General features: G+C 39.9%; 1 protein-coding gene across 9 annotated transcripts in view; it reads left to right on the top strand.

The window, feature by feature from the left end:
• APBB2 (amyloid beta precursor protein binding family B member 2) overlaps window positions 1-20,803 on the top strand; it is a 178,963-nt gene that overhangs the window by 80,696 nt on the left and 77,464 nt on the right. For 5 of the 9 annotated variants that reach the window (XM_051789949.1, XM_051789951.1, XM_051789954.1 and 2 more), the window contains one exon: window positions 4,636-5,436. In XM_051789949.1, the coding sequence (XP_051645909.1) occupies window positions 4,636-5,436 (801 nt within the window). Of the gene's footprint in view, window positions 1-453; window positions 524-4,635; window positions 5,437-20,803 lie in introns of all 9 variants that reach the window. The other 4 variants (XM_051789957.1, XM_051789953.1, XM_051789955.1 and 1 more) reach the window with 1 other exon arrangement.

Raw genomic sequence — 20,803 nt, 5'->3', positions numbered from 1 at the left:
GACTATGCTTCTTAGGTTCATATGCTAGATCTCATTCTGCAGATTTTCATGTGAACTTCCCTTATTGCTTTGTTTACTTTTACCAATGCTGCTGTGGTTTCCTGAGTAAGCTGTAGCTGGGTAATTGGGAAAAACCTCATATTTTCTAATGTATTGAAGTTTTTGCTACAGTATGTTGATTAAAACTGGAGAATAGTTTTGAACTTGTTCTCCAAGTAAAGTGTACATTAACAAAAATATAAGTTATTTTTAATTACATGTTCTTGTTGCTGTAGACTAGCCTCTCCCACACTTTTAATGACTGTCAAATATCATTGAAAGCTTAAAAGATCTTCACTGTAATGTTGTGGGCTTTGTTTAGAATACTTAACATCTCTCAGGAGCTTCTGAAATGTGGTATTTTTCTTTTGTGTTTTCCCTTGGTTTTAATTCTTAAATGATCCCTCTTTTCAGATTTCAAATTATAATCTATTTCCTGATGCATTGCTGAACGCCCCGTGAGCCATGTCAGAAGTACTTCCAGGTCAGATGCCCTTTAAAAGATTCTGCTATGCAAATATGTGAAACTTTCCTCTTATTTTTCTTCTTCTTTCCAGGCCCATATTTCACTTTCATTTCTCCCTTATACACAAAAAATAGCAAGCACTTTCTTTTCTTCTTAACAGTGCCTTTTTGAATAAATTCTCTATTCAGCTTTTTAAAAACTTCCTGTAGACAATACAATGCAAAAAAGTCATTAAACGGTAAACACAACAAAATTGAAAAACATCAATAAAAGCTATTGAGGTAATGGCATTATTTGTATTATTATGATGCTTAGAAAATTGGCACTAGTCTATGTTAAACACATTATAATGGTAAAAATATATTAATCTATATCTCTAGGTAAGTTTCTAAATATTAGAAGTATGCAGTTGAACTGCGATTTCTTCTAAAACGTTAGCAAGTTAAAACTCTTAATGAATTGCTATGACAGATCTTCTACCTAACTACTGTCTTGAAGCACCAACAATTTCATAATGTTATTATTCCCAGTAATGACAGTGTCCTAATTACTGTTAGTTTTTCGCCAGAGTCTGATATTTTGTAGTATAATACCCTACTTTTACTCACTCAGAACTTACAGATGTTTACCCACTTCAGTTGAGATATATGTATCAACACAGTGATTCCTGGCCTGGTTGTCTATCTGTGTTTTCTTTTCAGCAGAAGGCAGAGGAGTTGAAAATGTGGTACCCTGTGCCAGTAGCATTATCCTTGCTGGTGGGCAGGCAGCACAAAGAGCTGCCTGAGGGGGGTGTGTGGAGTCTGCCTGTGGCAGTCCTGGGTGCAGGAGCCCTGGCACACGGTGTTGGCTAGCTGGTGAGAGGCACAGCACCAGACTGAGTTAGGTACCCTAAGCAAAGGAGGCAGGGTCAGTGGGAGAGACAAAATAAAAGATTTGGGAAGTCAGTGATTAGAATTTCAGGCTTGAAATGGCAGGTATGTGAAGAATTTGCATTTTCTTGACGTTTTTAATTAGAAAGTTGGGATGTGCTTCCTCAGGGAAAAGTGATGTGTTTTGAGCATCATTATGTCCTGTACAGAGGAGGAGGGTCAGGATACTGCTCTTCTTCCTTACACTGTTCTACTATGCAGTCTGGGTTTTCTTCAGTGCACATGTTTCCTTGCACTCCAACGTTTTCCAGCACTTTAGTTAGTCCTAGTCTGGTAGTAACTTCTACCCTTGAGATGCAAGACCTGCCCTTTTCCATCTGTATTTCTTGTTCTCTTTTTGCCTCTTTTTCTCTTTCCCCCCCTCTATTTCTCACCTCTGTGTCTCCTTCCACGAGCAGAGGGAAGCTGGCTGTGTGCATTCCAGAGGCTGGCTGGCAGTGCAGGGTGACAGCCAGCGGGGAGGCTCTTGGCCCTTGAGAGAACAGCCTGTTCCACTCTGTGCATGCCTTGTGCTGCTGTTTGCATGTTCATTGATCATCTGATCATGATGATTTGATCAATGGATTACTTGAAATGGGGTCAGGAGAGGAGATAATGTCTAGTAAGAGATTGATTTTGACATTTTTCTGTTTATGGTCATACACCAACCCAGCTTAACACCGAACTCACAAACACTGTATGGGTTGCAAAGACTCCTTAAGTCTTTGTCTCAGTCATTGGTCAATGTGCCAATGTTCATTTTAAGTCAATGGAGTACCTTTATCAAGCAGATTAATAAAACATAATACGTTTTGTTGCAATGTTTCTTAACCCTATTTTTGATCAGTAAAATGATAACAGCAGGGGACTGTCTAAAGATAAGCTGGCAGGCAAATACTTAAGCTTTATCTAGGAAGATTATTTTTTAAGAAATTTGTTTAGTCATAAAAATAGTGGCAAACATTGCATGAAGTAGCTCACTTGTAGCTCACTTGTAACAAAGGAGAAGAATAAAATTCAGTCTTGTTCCATATTGTGGCAGTTGTATTTATTGGTGAAAAATGTAAATGCTTGTTTAGATTTGCTGAAGCATAAAGTAAAATATAATCTAGTGAAATCCCTAGATACTGTGCAATTCCATAAGTTCTAAAGGTCAAGTGGTTGGTGGAAATCATCCCGTCCTATTACTTTATTCTTTTATGTGACTTTCACATTGTCAGACTTTTAACTGATTCAGAAAAAATCCAAAGGAGCCAGTCTGTACACAGAGGTCATTTCGTGTAAAACATGTTCTTTGGTAACATGATGTATGATCAGACGTGACCTTGCTTGCATTAGACCTGGTTGGTTTTAGGTAAGATCCAGAGAGTTATGTGTAAGTGATGTGTTTGTCTGAGAAGTTGTTCGTTTGTCATTTATAAAGTTCCTTTGAATTTTGTGATAGTTGTATTTCTAAGTCTCTTGCGTCTAAAGTTGAAATTGTCCATAGGATGTTCGTAAACTGTTACCTAAGCTGATGGCTTTTGCACAGTGTGCTTGGGGTGATCTGATTTCTAAAGAATTTGCTATTGGTTTAGACTGACTGACCGGGGCTTGAGAAATGGACAAACATGAAAAATTGTAAAATTTAATTTAAATTCTGTTTTTAACAAGTTTTAGAAGTTGTTCTAGTTGGGTGATTCAGGGAACAAAGGGTTTTATTAGTTGATCTGCTTGGTTTTAAATGAACCAGAGTGATGTTTGAAAGTGAGCAGCTTTGACAGCACATCAAAAAAGAGGGAATGCTAGCAACTATGCCTGCATTTAGGTAATGTTGTGAAGTCCTCCTTTTCACTCTGTTTATGTATATGTTCTTTTAAAACCCATATATTTAGTCTCTTGTAAATCTGTACAGCAGTTGGTTCTGTCATGTATCAAATATACAAAGATGCAGCACAACTCGGCTGGAATGATCTGACTAGCTCAAATTACAGCTTCTCCTTCCTGGATAAGCCCCAGATATGTTTTTATGTGCAACATAAGCAGTCAGTGATATCTGAGAATTAGGAACAACAGAAAGAGTGTTTCATGTTGTGACAGATAGGAGTGATTTATTAATTGGCCTCTAATTTGGTTGCCAGAAATCAAACAACAGTGATTGCTACAGTATTTAAATTGAGATGTTCAGGGAGTACTCGTGCAGATTAGTGGAAGCCAGAAATAGTACAAGAGCAAATTATGATTAAAAAAAATGTATGTATTTTGATCATTTTTAATAGTCTAATAATCTGTTCCCTCAATAAACTTAGTGTTTTTTCATAATGTGATCTATGCCCCTACCTATCAAAAATCAGAACCTTGTCTACAAGTAGACAAAAGAATGGTATTATTTAATGGTGGAGTTCATGTACTCTGCCCTAGGATGAATGCTTTATCCTTAAGCTTGAACTTCATGAGCTGTAGAAATGGTGAGCCATCTCTGGAGCAGCTCTTTTTTTAAAGTTGATCAAATTGCAGAAGGATATTTTGCCCCCCTCCCCCCCTCGATCTAGAAATCAAATAAACCTTTGTGAAATAATCTTCTACTCGTATTCCCTGACCCTTTACTTCCTTCTTCCTCAAAAAAAAAACAAAAAAAAGGGCAGGGGAGGTAGGGGAGAGAAAGACAGACAAATAGCAGAGAAAATGCAGGTTTTAAGAGTCAACAACTGACCAGCCAGTCAAGCTTAACTGTAACAGTACTACTCTAAGATGAAAAAGGAGCAGCATCTGTCTTCAGTCTGCTTAAAATTTCTCAAATTTTCTGCTTCCTAATGATGAGCACTTGAGATCTTTCTCTCCTCATCAGAGGTAGAGGTGAAATACTAAAATGAAATTATGGTAAGGATGATATCTGGAGTTCCAGGCATTTGCCTGGAAGGCAAAGGGCACCTCTGCTGTCCCAGAGCCTGCCTGCAACAGAATCAGACATGTAAAATCTGCCCTAAAACTGTCTTGTATAGGGTCAAGCTTTCTGCTTTCTCTCAGCTTCGTGGTCCTGATGATCTCTCTGTAATTTTTTCTGCCTCTGTTTTTCCTTATTAAATAAGCTAAGCTTTTGTCTGTTCTCTTACCCACTTAGGTCGTGGTAATTTTCTTCCTGTAAAAGTTACGTAAAGTGCTACATCCCTTTACCAGAAGCCCTAGCAAAATAGTGTATATAATGAATGTGTTTCATGACTGTTTCTTTCGCTTTTCCAGTCGATTCCGGTGTGGACGCGTTGGCAGTGTTTATGGCAAGCGGCAGCACGACGGACGTTGTGAACCGCAACAGCCCCGCCACCCCGCCGAACACCCTGAACCTGCGCTCCTCTCACAACGAACTCCTGAATGCAGAAATTAGGCACACAGAGACCAAGAACAGCACTCCTCCGAAATGCAGGAAAAAATATGCACTGACTAACATTCAGACAGCCATGGGTCTTTCCGATCCAGCAGCTCAGCCCCTTCTGGGGAACAGCTCTGCCAATATAAAGCTGGTGAAGAATGGAGAAAACCAGCTCAGGAAAGCTGCAGAGCAGGGACAGCAGGATCCCAACAAAAACCTCAGTACCACTGCAGGCGTAAGTGTAACTTCTGAGAAGTTTGAAGGCAAAGAGCCGAACCCACAGGATTCCTCTGGCTGTGAAATACTACCTTTGCAGCCAAGGAGGACCAAGAGCTTCCTGAATTACTATGCGGATCTAGAGACATCAGCTAGAGAGCTTGAGCAGGGTTTTGTTGCGATGGAGGATAAGTCTGCACAAAGCAACAGCCAGGCTTCTACTGTTATTGTCAATGGGGAAGTCCTGCCCCGGAAACAAAACAAGCTGCCAAGCCCAGAGGATGGCCAGGTTGCCACAGTGTCATCAAGCCCTGAGACTAAGAAGGATCACCCAAAAACTGGGGCCAAAACAGATTGTGCCCTCCATAGGATTCAAAACCTGGCCCCAAGTGATGAGGACTCCAGCTGGACTACCTTGTCCCAGGACAGTGCCTCACCAAGCTCACCTGATGAAACAGGTATGCAAACAAAGGCTCCTCACAGCCACTGTTTTAAAAACACATTGCTTAACTTTTCTCAGCTGGGAGAGAGATGGCTTAGCAATATCAGTGGGGAAGTGATTGCATCAAAATGCCAGTGCTGACCTTGCATGCAGCTCCTTGTCTGCTTGAGAATGCTTGGCAGCCTCCTGCTCGATTGGAGAGGCTTTAAGAAAGGCCCCAGCGAGTGCTATAGACAGGATCCTAAAAATATGCTCTTACTAGTTTATAAATAATTGCTTTTCACTGAGCAATGGGTACATGTTGTGAGAGGTACGTGGTTGTCTGAAGATGCTAAAGTGCCTAAACACAGCAAACAAACTTCTCTGAGCAGTGATTTTTAGGTTGAGCAAAGATTTTTACTTTTCTAATGCACAACTTTGTGAGTGTGCCCACTCCACCCCAGTCATTTGCTGATGCTTTTTTTTAAAAAATAAGTCCTTCCACACCTTGAGGCATTTAATTTCTGTGTTTTGTTTTCCATTTGCAGCAGTTCCATACAGTAACTCAAAAGGTGAAGCCGTGGCATTTCATAATCTTGATACCTGGGCTTATTTAATCAGTAATGATGACTACTACCTTGGCTTTGTTGTGCTTTGCAATACATCTTTACAACATACTTTTAAAACTTAGAGATCTCATTTACTCTAGTTAATGGACTTTGTCACATTTTTTCATATTTTGGCCAGTATATAAAGGTACAACTTTGTCAAAATGAGGAGAGGCAATCCAATTCTTAAGGGTGCCATGGGCTAAAGAAGTTCATCATATATGGTTTGTATTTTAAAGGATTTCAGAGATTATATGCTGTTTGAAGGCCACTATGGTCCAGATTCACAGGTGCATTACATGTCAGTCATGCATGATTAAGACAATAGGGATTTTTATTTTAACATGTAGCATTTCTTAAAAATCAAACCTGGAAATCCCCACTATGTGACATATTATGGATCTTCTGATCTTCTTTTTGATATGTAACAGACCTTTCCTGTTAAGAGAGAAAATTTTTATGAAATTGTGCAAAATGAAAAAGTTTTCAGTTTACTAAGGTTGCTGTTTGAGTTAGTATTATTTCTTGGGATACTTGATGTAGTATGTGTGACATCACTAATAGCATTTTCTGGAGAAACTGTCAGTAAGAGGTATTTAGGTATCTTTAACTCTGAGCTTGTTAGCACCTTCTGTCTTTGTACTTTCCTCTGGTTTGACAATGAGAAACTACGGGTAGAAAATTTATTTTCACTAAAAACTAAATTAGAATAATTCCAAATAATCTAATTAAGGGTATGTCCTAAGATGCTAAGAGCTAGCAGTTTCTTTTTTTAAATAATGTGTTTAAAATTTTCTTCCCACATCTATATTGCCACTATATGGTGTAGGAGCTCATTCAGCGCTCAGGAAGGGGAATTTTTTGAGCTGTTTTGAGATGTTGGCATGTTTACTTAGTCAAGTAACGAAGTGTTACCTGAAATGTGTTTTGTTTGCAGTATGGAAATAAAGGGGAACTTTCCCCTGATGAGTATGGGGGATTTCCTTGTCTTGAAAAAAAAAATTAAAAAATGTCAATTAACAAAGTTTTCAGAGCTCACCACTCTTCTAAAGCAGAAATAATAAAGGGCTTTTTAAAATTCTCCACTTCATTCACCATATTAGCAACAAATGTATTATAAGCAGACGGTTACAGAAAAGCAGATGTCCAGATATCTGAGTTCCGTTTCTATGAAAAAAGCAGAGTTAAAAATAAACAGCAAGCCCTAGAAAACCTCAAAATTACCTTTGAAGATCAAACTGGTAGAGGTGTTTCTTTCTCATCTCCATGGTCACTATCAGAGAGCACTGAGTGTGACACAGGACCTGCCATAGTGGATTGGATCGTGGACTCTTGGGCTCTTAAAACATCCAGCTGTTGCAACTTGCAATTTACAGACATCTGTGCCTTGGACTTATTTGCTATCTTCAATTTACCTCCACACTGATAAAATTGTTTCAGTAAGTGTTTATAGTTTCTTTCCAAAATTGACCATCAATTGATACAACAGAAGAGAGCTAAGAAATCAAACGGGGAGCTGCTGTGAATGCCAGGATGGCTTTTGGACATGATAGAACAGGCTGGTTTCTCAGGCTCTTCTACAGCTCCTTCATGAGGCTGAAAAGGGAGGGAGTGCAAAAAGCAATGCTGCTGGCGTAGAAAACAGCAGAAGTCACAACTGATGCAAATATCTCTTTGCCCCCAAATGAGCAAGTTATTTAGTGGCAAATTTTCTAGTTGTTCTCAGGGGCTGTAACCTTTTACAGTTGAGTAATGTGCTGTCTATAGTTCGTATATCTCCAAGGGTGTTTGAAGAGTAATACAATAAGAGGTGAAATAAAAGCTCAGTATATGAACTGAACTTTCTTTTTTGAGGCAGGCTCAAGAACGGTTACTGGCACTGTAATGACATGTGCCTTTTCCATCTCCCTTTCAAGAGTTGCTTGAGTTACTGTGGTGCCAGTCAGCAAGAATTCGCTCTCATCATACCAGGTCAAAACCAAATAACTTGGGTGCACAGCGAGGGGAAGAATTAAAAATTCTGAAGGAAACCAAATGACACTTGCTGGTTCCCTAAACCCATTGCTACCCTTCTGTCATGCTGGAGACAGAGTAGTAGTTTCCTACAAGCAGAAAATTCATCCAATGCATTTATGTCAGTGGCGGTTGATTGAAAACCCAAGAGATTCCCAAAGGTCTGTATCTAGTCACTCTGAACCCATGGAGCAGATGTGAGAGCCCGTGTTTGGGAGCAGGTGGGAAAAAAATCCTTGGAAAGAAAAGATTGGTGGTATCTCAGCTGTCGTATGATTGTCTGATCTGGATTTAAACATCCTTTATTGGAGGTATTGCCCCAGCCTGCTCAAGACATCTGATACAGAGGGATGTGGTGCTTTCCCCTGTGGTAGATCTTTCCGGTCTTTTTAATGTAATCTTTAAGTCCATGATGCCCCTGTGTGCCAACATGGGTAAAGGGAAGCCCTCCCAACTGGAGAGTTGTACAGTGAGCCCTGGTGATGCCTGTCCTAGAGGTCCGTGGTTTTGGGCATGGACAGGGCTCTTCACTGTCACTGCATGTGGGCTAGGAGGAGAGTATTGTGTGGAATCTTCACAGCTCAGTGCTCTCCAACCCTTGCATTTATGCTCCAGTAATAAGTGTTAGCGACCAAAAAGAGAAAGGCATCTAGGAGAAAAATCTGCAGTACAGTTTGTCGTATGACTTCTGGGAAGGGAAGAAATCCCCCAGTCTTGAGAACAGTTAATCCATAAAACTAAGAGTTTAGTCCAGCAGTTATATGGAGAATTATTAGTGTTTGATCTAGAAATTGTTTTCTAGCACTTTAGTAATATGCAGAAATATGGCAGAAATACTGTTTTCCTGAGAGTTTTCCTATTGAAATTAATAATATGTTTCATTTAGGGCTTCAGAATTGTTTTGTGTTTCCTCTTCCCTCTGTTAACACAATTCAAATCCTGGAAAACTGAATGTTATTTTGTGAGGTGTTTTTACTGTTTTGTTTTCATATGTTTTGGAGTTAGGTAATTCAAAAGCCCTGCAAAATTTACTCTTAATTGATTGCACTGAGGATCCTCCTGAACTCTCCTTAGGGCAGGATACTTGTACACGTGGTTTAATGAAAAGGTGCTTTCAAGAGCCTTGACCCCCTCTCTCAGTGAGGAGACAAGACAACTCAAAGATACAAAACAACTGACTTATATAAACAAATATTAACGTTGCTAAACAGATACGATAGAGTCTGTTAAGAATGGGGGCACTGAACACCACAAGCACAGTACAGTAGAAGAATTGTGTTTTGAGTAAACTCTTCTTTCTTCTCCAAGAAAATTAGCTGTATCCACATCTTGACAAGAACTGCATTGACTTCAACTTTCAGATCATTTTATGAGCACTTTCAGCTATCTAACCTTCCTTCTGAGATTCAGTACCTCGAAAAAAGAGTCTGAGGTGATTTGAGAAGCAGAAAAGACCTATAGTAAGCAAAGCAATGGGGTGTCATCGAGATATTTGGCACATGCCAAGCCCTAATGTGTTTTCAGGCAGCCCTTCCTAGAGACAGGCAGGCACTTGCCACAAGAGCTGATTGACACCCAGCACTACAGGCAGTCCTCCCCAAACAAGCAGGCTTGCCTCCATTGGCCTCAGGCACTGCATCTCCTCTGGGACCTACTGTCTCTATCCAGCTGAATCCACTGTCATTTGGAGAGTCTTGTGAATAACCAGACACCAGCTCCAGGTGTTTTTAAAACTGCAAATGGACCAGAACTGGTTTTAAATCATGGGGAATGCTTCCTCCATGTCTCTCAAGAAAATTTCCTTAGCCTAGTCTTCAAAGACTTTTTAAAGTTCTCAAAGGAAACACATCTTGTGTTATTATACTATCTACCAATTCGTTCTCTCTCACTCTCTCTCTCTGTATTCAGCAATTTGACCAACATTTATGAATCTGTGTGATGCAAGCAGCAGCAAAGCATATGCCTCAGGCCCAAACCTAGGGGAAGATGAGGGTGATGCTAGAGCTATTTTCTGTTTGTGGCTTGCTATTATTTTTTCTTTCCTGTTTTTTTTTTAAGGAGCTCACCAGAACATCTGTAGAAGGCAGGCACATTTCCTAATCTTTGCATCACCTGAAAAGCTATTTCAGTGGAAAATTATTCCTCCATAGTAAAGTGCAGTGCTCTGTGTAATAATCTCTAAAGAACTAGAAATGAGAATTCTGTAGGAAATAAAAGGAATTTTTTTGTCCCTCAAAATGAAGAAACAAACAAACAAACAAAATGAAGTTTTGAGTTTTCCCTCAAAACTGAAATTTGCTTTTGCTTCCTGTTTTATATTAATTTGAAGAAACCCCCTTCCTTTCAGAGCAGGGAATAGCCCCATAATTAGGAAGGTCCCTGAGATGTGAGACACTCAGTGCTAGAGAACCACAGGTTTTTCTTGCTCTGGGACAGTCACCCTCTATGAGACACTGTATTGTTATATTAATTATTGACTTGGACCAACTCAAGTGGGGGGGTGGGGGGAAGGGAAGGAACAGGTCGAATTTCACAAAGGTGAGGTAGTACCTTATCCCATACCATACTCCAGCCCCTTGGAGCCTCCTTGCATTCTCTCTCAAGGCATTAAAAGCACTGAAGGCCCTTTTGAAATATCCGAAGGGTGGATATTTTTGGTGCCTTGTATATTTTTTAAAGTAAAACCCCTTCTTTGAGCTTGTACTTGGAACTGGCAGTCTTACACCCTCCCTCCTCACTTCAGAGCTGTGGAAGACTGTGCAGGGGCAGCAGCCTCCTCTGGCTCCCCAGCCCCTCAGCCTTTGGCTTACAGAATGCCTTGCTTCTCCCTGGTTGAAATCAGAGGGAGTTCAAAACCAGAATTGTTCTCTTTGTCAGGGGTGCTGCTGCTGTATGCAACTGCTGTATACCAAATGCCTGTCTGCTGCTACTCTTTGAGCAAATCCAGCAGGGCAGCTTTATAGCTGGTTATGAATAAATAAGTTCAATCTAGTGCAGAAATGACAGCCATGAGACTGGCCCTTGGGGATCAGGAGTGTTGTTCTTGTAAATAGAGCCCGATATTCTGAAATAACAGTACATCTGGGTAGAATGGCCCTCTAATACAATAAAAATTACAGCAAATCATGAAGTAGTCGGAAAGATTTATACCATGGTCAGTTCTGCCTCTGATTTTAACCAGTGTCTTTGACAAAATTAAAATGGATGTCCTCTTAAAAGCACTCTTCTTTGCAGTACATATCTGATATAGACAAGTATGTTATTTGCTACAGAACAAGTTTTCCTTGTTCCTGAGTGGGGAAAAAGATTTATGGTAGCAGAAATACATTCAGTTACACTGTGGATTAACACAAGTCCTGTAATACTAGAGAAAACACATCACCTATACAATTTTGGGGTTCTAGGTAAACCCCCAATTTTCAGACTTTTGCAAATAAGAGGCTCTAGTTCACACTTGCATCCTAAAGGCCTGGGAACTTTTAATATTGAGCTGGTATTTCTTTTAATCTTTCATATTACTGATAACCACATCTGAAGAATAATGCATGTTTTATAGTCTCAGACTTCACCATTTGCTGACTGCTAGGAAGGGTGACTATTGCTGTATATCCCCAGTGTTTATGTAGGTAACATTCTGTATGTGGAGTAACTAACTGTCTCTTACTTAGCTACCTCTATGAGAGAATTTTAGGGAAGAAAATGTAAGCCAGTTAAAAAGAAATAAAACCTAAAAGGCAGCACGGTTACCTGGTGTTCACAGTATCAGGGTCCGCTCTTAGAAGCCCATAAAATAAATTGACCTTGAGAGGTGATTCTCTTGAGTACACTCTGCCAATATCGGTTACACAGGGAAGCTACTTGCTGCGTTTGGGCAGTCAGGTTGGATTTACTCTGTGATTCTCAGTGGAGCCACCTAAATCCATATCTTGGATGCTTGGATAAGTGCTCTGAATTCAAATCCAAAAATTCCACAATAAGGAGTGATGGTCAGCCACTATCCCTTTTGAATTGGTATAGTTAATAAAAATAAGTATTTAAAAGTGAATTAATATGCTTAAATTCAGAAATGGAAGGATAGATGTTTTAAACACTGGTGATTAGCATCCTCTCCCAAACTCTGTTTGCAATTACCAGAATTTGGGACTATGGAAGAGGCTTTCCAGGATGTGTTGTATGGTCATGGTTGCAGTTTCATACTTAACTGTCTAACAAAGATAAAGAACAATTCCTCAGTTCATCAGAGCCATTAATTTTCCTCCTTAGAGAGGGCTTGAATCAACTGCCCTCCTGATGTCCCTTGAGGTGCCTGATGGTGACCAAGACAGACAACAGATAGGAGGCAAGAACTAGGACTTGAATTCTGAAGAAGCAACCGCAGGCTGAGGAGGATGTACATTAAGTAACACTCACAGATGAATTAACCGGCTGGACAGAGTCTGAAGCATCTGCCCTGCAGTGCAGAAACTAAATCTGTTTGTCTTCTGTGTCTGCCTTTGTTTTAAAAATAACTTTATGTTTAACCTCTGCTATATTGTGCCTAAAGGGTCTAGGATGGTTTGTCATATTCTTTGTAAACAGAGCTCTCTCCTAGCGTGATATCCCTCCCAGGGTGTTCCAGGACTGGGGGAGATAGAGTTCGAAGACAGTTGCCTTATGGTGGCTTTGCTTTGGCTACTAAAGCATTTCTGTGGCTAGCTGAGTGCTTTGGCTACAAATAGTGTCAAATGTGGCCCTGTCCTGACTGACATAGCTTCATTGATTTTGACCTTATTCCAGCTGAGCTTCTGGCCACTTGATGGGAGTCTAACAAGCTGGGTTATTTTCCCTCGATACTTCATTTCGTGTTTGATGTTTGTCTTTTCAGGGACACTTTCTGTGCTAGATGAATAAAGCACATAATTCCTAATCCAGAAAAAAATCTTAGTGCTGCTTTATATACATGCAGTACTACGATTTTGAACTTTGCTAAACATTAATATTTTCTACTCAGTAAAATGTGTAGTTGTGGGGTAAACAAATGCATGCAGGGCTTTCTCCCAGAACATTTGGAATACTGACAGGGGAAAGTGAAAGGCAGCAATGGGGAATAGAGGTGGTGGCAAGACTGCACAGGAAAGTGAATGCCAGCATCATACTACTACCTGAGTGGAAGTTGTAGAGTAGTTCACAAGATGTTCAGAGCACTGCAAGTTTCCTCTAACACCATAATGTAGTTTACATTGATGTGTAATGTTAAGAAATATAAGAGCATGCTTTTTGTGTCCTGTAGCAAAGTGGAAAACTCTTCTGAGCATCTGTAGGGCAAACTCAAGTTTCAGAAGTGGTGAATAGCTTAATCATGTCAGGTACTTAACTTGACAAACTATTTTTGGAAACTTTTCAAGCTTTTGTAGTTTAGGGATGGACGTGTAATTTTGGATCCTGCATGTCCTCTCTGAGGTTGAATGCACCTTGCTGAAAAAGCTCTTCTGTGCCTAGGATTGTCAGACACAGGATGAAGCAAAGAGGAAGAGAAAACAAATCATAGAAAAAAAACCCAGAGAAAGTAATGGGAAAAAGTCAAGATCCTCATTTCAGAAGGATGGCAAGACAGGAAGTTGCACAGAAGAAAAGATACCATAAGCTGATATCAGACTAACCACCTCTTCTAAAAAAAAAAGCTCCCATTTCATAAAGCTGTTCAAGTAATAACAAATTATGACCAAAATCGATCCAGTAAACCTCTGCCTCAGCACTTCTGAATGCTGCATAGAAGTCAGGCCAAACTTCAGTCCACCTGATTGATGCTTTGAAATGGATATAGAAATCTCTGTGGAAGGGAAGGAAAAAACACTGTTACCTTTGGGAGGACTCTTTATGTGCAGGCCCCTGTTCGTTAAGGCAAGCTGAGAATGAGGGTATATTTTTCCAGGTTGGTTCTGTGTGCTCCAAAGCTCTTTGCAGCCTGTTTGGGTGCTGGTTTATCATCTTCTGGGCTTCTTTATCTCAGCTGCAGGAGGTGTGGTAGAGGAACAGCATTGCCACTCAGCAGAATCAGTCTCTAGTCTTAACAGTGGCCCCCAAGTTTTTGGAGGATCTTGCAGCAACTCATCTGGGTGTACAAGCTGGGGATGGCTGGTAAAATTCGAGCAGTTTCCTGCACAGAAGTGATTCCTGCCTCTTTGCACTCTGCAGAGTGGAAACACAAAGCTTGGGCCGTGTAGTTGTTCCTGTGAGCACCTGCAATGATACCAGCATTGGGCCAAGCGGCAGTGGTGAGCTGGTCTCCCTGCTGTTCTCAGCCGAGGAGAAAGCTGTTGGGGGAACAAGGAAGTTGTGGGGATGGGAGGATGGCTTGGAAGATGGGAGTGTGACCTGGAGGCTTGCTGAGAGGAGGGACTCATTGGAGGGGGAAGCAAAAGGAGAGTAACTGCAGCTGTGGAGGAACTCCTTGAGTTCCTGCCCTGATATGTTTACATCTGTAGGTATTTCTTTTAATCTCCCTGAGTTAGTGTCTCCTTTAGTCTGCAGTCTCTCAGTGAGTGCACTTGTTCCTCATGTGCTGAGTTCTCACACAAGTCAGCTTTAGCTGATTGAAATTGAAATCAGCTTTAATTAATGACATGGCTGAATTGGGGTTGTGGGTCCCTTGAGTCACAGCTGTGCTGTTGCAAGCTATGGTATTGAATATACAGAAACCTATAGCATGTACCACCAAAACATGCAATAGATGATGCTGCAGTGGGCCTTGGGTTCATTGCTGCTGCATCAAGAGAAGGTGGGTACTTTCAGAGCAGTGCTGAGCATCTCCATGAGCCAGAAATGTATGATAGGACTTGGCATGCTGCGGAGACCTTGCTCTGAACTCAGTCCTTGCTTGAAAGAGGATGTATTGGCCTGTCTTAAGGGACATGAAGCCTTTTTGTAAGCAATCCTATGAAAGCACATACATTTGCTATTAAGACTCGATTGCTTCATTTTGAGATGTATGGAGCCCCTGGGTACTCAGCATTAGGTCATAAATGTCCAATATCTGGATGCCACAGAGCTGAAGGTAATGACATTAAGTGGGTTTCTTGCAGTGTCTGAGATCTGGATTGCTAAAGCTTAGTGGTGTGTGTCTTTCAGTTTGCGGACTGGTTTTATCTGTGATACTTCAGTGATGAGAAATCCTTGGGGGGAGAGTGGGACTACAACCCCAAATCTGTAGCATATATTTTTTAAAAGCTCCCTGCTAATAGTGTCTCTGGGGCATTTAATCCATTTTTACATGGTGTTGTATTACAGGGATTGTTTTTAACTGTTATTTGTTATGTTAATTATTTTATATGTACATAATTTGATACACTGGACTAATTTATTACCTAGTATGATTTTCAAACAAGACCCTTGAAGTAGTCTTTCTCAGAACTATTCATGAAACTGTTTCTTAATGAAACGATTTTGTCCTAAACAGTGACACAATTTAACTAAATGCATTTTTCCTATTATTTTGGTTTTAGTTGCTTTTGAATTGGGATTCTGCAGGGCTCAATTTATATCAAACACTGCATCAGTTACTAACTTAGAGATCACTGCAGGGCACTGAGAGACAGGACTGTCATAATACACAAGTAAGAGCTTTAACTCTGTAGAGCACATTTCTTGTTTGCACATAACTCTAAGGCTATGGCTTCTTTTATTTTTTGAAAGTGGATTTTGGGCACTTCTCTGAACCTGAGAAGTTTTTAGTGATGAACAAAGGAGCCCATCCCTCCTCCCCTACTCAAAATGAAAGCCAAAAAGCACAATTCAGATTGACCAAATTAATTTTTAAATTAGAATACATTCCCATTCAGACTTTAATTTAATTTTGCTTCTGCTCTGCAAGAAAGAGACAGTCGAGTTACCCTGGTCATTTTGGCTGACATGATTCTTGGCTTTGCTTAAATTATTGATTATAGCAAGGGGAGGGACTTTGCAATGAGAACAACTAATAGAAGCCTTTCACTAAATCAATTTCTACCATGCCTGCAATGCACCTTCAGGGAGTCTGAGGTTCGCAGTCTTAAGAAGAATTTTGTCTTCAGAGAGTGGATCTTTGCTTTCCATTTTCCTAATCTTTTACTTTCCTTGCTTATAGAGGCAGTTGAGGAGAAAAAAAACAACATAAATATATTTCCAGGGGTTGATTTGCAGGATGAGGGGCTATTCTGGTCCGAAGTTGAACTGATTAAATCTTGATGTGATTGATATCTAAAGGCTTGCGGGCTGAAAGTACTGTTTCAAAAGCATGTCTCTTGAGCAGAGTCAGTCAGAAAAATACATCAATCTCTTCTAAGCTGGAATCAATTCAGTAGAGAATTCACTGTATGCACACGCTGCTGTAATTCCTGTGTAGCCATCTCTCTCATTTCTTCCTGGCTTATTAGAGGATGCAGTCATTTATCTGGTCAACATGTGGTGTTTCCTCTGTTATATCTATCGGCAGTTGAATGGGGGTGGCTTTTTTTTCCTCTCATCCAAAGTACCGTTCCTGGATAGACTAATTAAGTAAGTGTCTGTTTAAAGATAGCAGTGTATTTTCCCATGTTTGAGTTGGAGATGCTGCACAGAAGGAGAATATGAAGCTGTTGGGACATGTATATAGCAAACTTAAAGGATGTTGGTAGCAGATCAATTGAACTATACAGGAGCATCTATTAACTGTAAGTAACACTTCTGTTTTACTTTTTCACAGCACTGGTTGACAATGTCACTTAGCTCTGGATATTGAATGCAATTATTTTATCTGTTTAGTGGAAGATCAGCTGGTATCTTGACAGCTTAGGTTGCAGTGTGCACAGTTGGTAGTTACTACTGTAAAGGTATCTTTATGAATGCTCATTATTTCAGTAGTAAATTAACGAATGATGTTTTAGATTTGTGATCCATAGAGCTCACCAACATCATCAAAATTAATGTATGTTCAGTAATAGAAGATTGATGTTCTGTATTTCTCTTGATTTCATGTCACAGGTGATTTTATATATCTCACTTGATTTCATGTCATAGGTGATTTTGTATATTTCTCTTGATGTCATAGGTGAAGTCTCTCTTCCATAACTATGAACCAGATTTCTGTACTTTAAATGTACTTAGTGTACTTCTTTATGGGAAACTCCTCTTTCATGAGATTATCTAATCCCACAGTTAATTGGGAGTAGGGTGACATGGAAACTGCGAGGTGCTTGGTTTCTGGCTGGTGTTAAATAACAACACCCCATTCTGTGTTTCTCCCAGTGGCTTCTGTCCACATTCACTTTGTTTTTAGTTTCAAGGAGCTGGTCCAGAAGATAGTGGTGCATGCTCTAGTGTCCTCAACACTTCCCAGAGGAAACTGCCTTTTTTGGGTGGTGGTCAAAGTTTAGAAGAGAGAGAAAACTCTTTGTTTTCTCCTGGTAGCATTACTGCAAAAGGGTCAGTGTAAAGGCCACCAGATCAGGTTATTTTGACTTGGTTACTTTTCTTTTGGATTATCATTTTACAGATGCTGTGTCAAGATTGTGTGTTTTGCTGGCCACAGTCAGTTTTTCTGGCCTGAATCTGTTTTCAGAAGGTGACAGGATTAACTGAGAATTTGTTACCAGTGCACAAACTGAATTTCTGAGTAGCATCTCATGTACAGGATGTTGCTGTCATCTCTGCTATTTCCGAAATTTTCTGCAAATAATATAAGGAGAGCAAGACTGTAAACATTTACTGATATAAGACTTTTTTTGAACTATAGTAATTGTCATGTGTAAAAGCTTGTAGTCTAAGCGGTTAATTACCTCTCCACAGCAGTTGTCTCTGCAGTAATCACTAGATGGGATCTGCTGTTAGTTACTACTCTTTGCAGTAGTTTATATTCCCCTTTCCTTATTCATAAGGATATTTAAGACCAGTTGTATTTGTCTATAAATAAATTTTGTATCTGTTAAATGGCTCTGTACAATTGGGTTTAAAAGTAGTAAACTCTTCCTTTTGGATACATGTTACTATAAAATTGAATGTGACAAATGTGTAGAGATAATAATATTCAGTCCCATAACTCCTGCATTGCTGTTGTCATATGAGGTTTTTCTGTATCTCAGGGTAGGAAACTGTGTACCTTTCTATTTATGAGAACACATATAATGTGTATTTTCCTTCTAGGAATATATATGTATATATATATATATATGTATATAAATCCCTTAGAGGAAGCTTGGATATATTGGTTTGAGAGTTCTTATATCAGATGTGGCTTTTTAATCTGACCCAGTATAAATGCTGTGGTAATTTTTATCAAAGTCTTTCAATAATGTTGTTAATCCCACTTTTCACTGATATACTAACTGGACACCTGAGCTTTTACAAGAGTTACAGAGGTTACAGTTCTGTATTGTACATCACCAAATGGCCCTTTCCAGTAGACCTTAGGCTCTTGTAGTTCTTTATGGATCGCCTCTTGCAGTGGTCAGTAGCAGAAGCTTACATGTTCACTAGAACAAAAAGCATGGCTAGCATAAAGTGATCCTCCCCCTGTTGTATCTTTTTCAGTTTCAGCAATTGGTAGTTTTAGGACTTTCAGACTTGGTATGTCATTCATGTTATTTTCTTTAATTGCCCTTGACAGACTTTTCTAACATGAATTTGTTTAATCATTTTTTGTCTCATTTATATTTCTGGCGTCCACAACATCCTGTGACCATGAACTGCGTAATTGAATTATGTATTATATGAAAGAGTATTTCCCTTTGTTATAAAATTGCTCTCCAATAATTTCATTAGATTCCTATTGCATTTCTGTTTTAGGAAGCAGTGAATAACAGTGAATGATGATTTCCTTTCCATCCTTGCCTTCTTCCCATCATTTGTGATTTTACAGATTTCTGTGACATCCTTCCCTCCTCCCTGCCACTTCTTTTCCAAGCTTGAGAATCCTACTACATTCGGTGTCTCTTCTGCAGAAGCATTTTTATCTGTGTTTGTCTTTTCTAATTCTGCTACATCCATTTTTATGCTAGGCCACGTGGATGTGCATGCACTAGTCCTGTGATAGTTCAATTCTACATTAAAACAGTAGGCATAAGGATTTTTGTCTTGATCTTAGTTCCCAACGTGTAACCTTTTAAACTGCTAGTGAGTACTGAAGTGTTATCTTCAAAAAACTTGGTTACCTTGATTCTTCAAGAGTGGCAAAAGGTAATTAATTGCCTGCTGTTGTGTATGAGGGTTTGAAGTTACAGATCAGAAGAGTACCAGTAAAGAACTTCTTTTAAGAAATTGATAAAAACCAGGAGATGGACATCTTTGTGTGTTGAAGGAAACTGAGAAGTGAAGGTTGTACATTGACAAACAGCTCTTGAAATGGATAGATCCCGTAGGATCTATCTGTAGTCTTTTGTTTTTACACTGCAACAAAAGTAAATAGAAATCCATGGCAGGCAATCTTCTCATCCTATAGGAGTGGTTTTCCAGCTTTCCAAGACCACCTGCAGCCCTCTATTATGTGTATAAATCCCTATCTCTGAAAAATAAATGCAAAATTTTGGTTCTGGAGCACCAAGAAGTAGATACGAGAATGAAAATAATGATATTTCTAATGTTAGATGGATGCTTTCAAAGATGATTAGTATCTTTGAGTTTTCTTAATACCAAAAAGTATCTGGACAGCATGAATAAAGATTTAATAGAAAGTTTATACCAATGTAGTGATGCAACATACTTGAATAAACTGAAGGGCTGTGAGTGCCCCATGTGCACTACCAGCATGCTTCCCTCTCCCGAGGGGGGCAAAATACAGCCAGTTCCCTGGCACTTGCATCGCTGTCAGAAACCCCTGTTCATAAAGGCTTCCCTTGTAGATGCTGTACGTTGTGATTCATGTCTGCCCTACGCACTGTGCAGAAGACTTACTTCACCTGAAGCAAAATTACTTTTGAAAAGGTTAAAGTTGTTTGGTAATAGGGGTCTTGTTTATAAAAAGTCTCAAAATTTGAAGGCTGTGAGGTGGAGGTGAGGAGTTCACATCGTACAACGCAGGCTGTAGCTGCCTGCTGTGCCTGAGCTTCTCCCTTAGCACCTCTCTTTTCAAGCAGGCTGTAGGCCGTGAGAGACACTGTGTTGCTTCCTATGTTTGAGCAATATTTCATGCTTAGGTGTCTCTAATGGCAAAAATGGATTTTCACTATAATAAACGTCTCCCTTCTCTTCGGTACTGTAGCAACATGAAATTAATTTGAAGATGGGGAAATATTGGGTCTTTAACTTCTATGTTGGAAAAAACCTGGAGGCTTCAGTTTGCTCTCTAATGCACATTTGACTACAGCTGTAAAGTAGCAAAGTAATCTGTTATATAGATTATTAAAAGTGACATTCTGGTTCTTACTATTAGTATTAAACTGACTTAGTTGGGTGGGATGGGGTAGGAATTGCTTTATGCCACACTGGAAAGAGCAGTCTATGGTGTAGGATGGAAGGGGACTCTGACACGAAGACACACTGGAGGACAGTGGCTGATCTCTGCGCACCATCTTGTGATTGGTGTTTGGGTGCAGGGAGCCTGCACGGATCCCAGGGAGTACACAGGGTGTGGGCATGACTCCAAGAGACTTATTTAATGCATCTCAGACCTCTCTCTTACGTCTGCCTGACTTTGTTTAAAACAGGGCTTGCACTCCTGCCTCACAAGGTTGGTGTGAAGATTAAGTAGTCATTTTCATGGTATCCTAGAGCACCTGCCGCACTGTGTGTGGTGCCATGTATTCACATGGACTGAGAGATGAGCAGAGCTTGCATCTGAGAGAGGAAATAAACGTT

Source organism: Manacus candei, unplaced genomic scaffold (genome assembly GCF_025592945.1).
Source record: "Manacus candei isolate 608988 ecotype Guabito, Panama unplaced genomic scaffold, ASM2559294v1 h1tg000028l, whole genome shotgun sequence".
NCBI classification, from domain to species: Eukaryota; Metazoa; Chordata; class Aves; order Passeriformes; family Pipridae; genus Manacus; species Manacus candei.
Note: the sequence above shows the minus strand (reverse complement) of the source record. Positions and strands in the feature narration are given on the sequence as shown.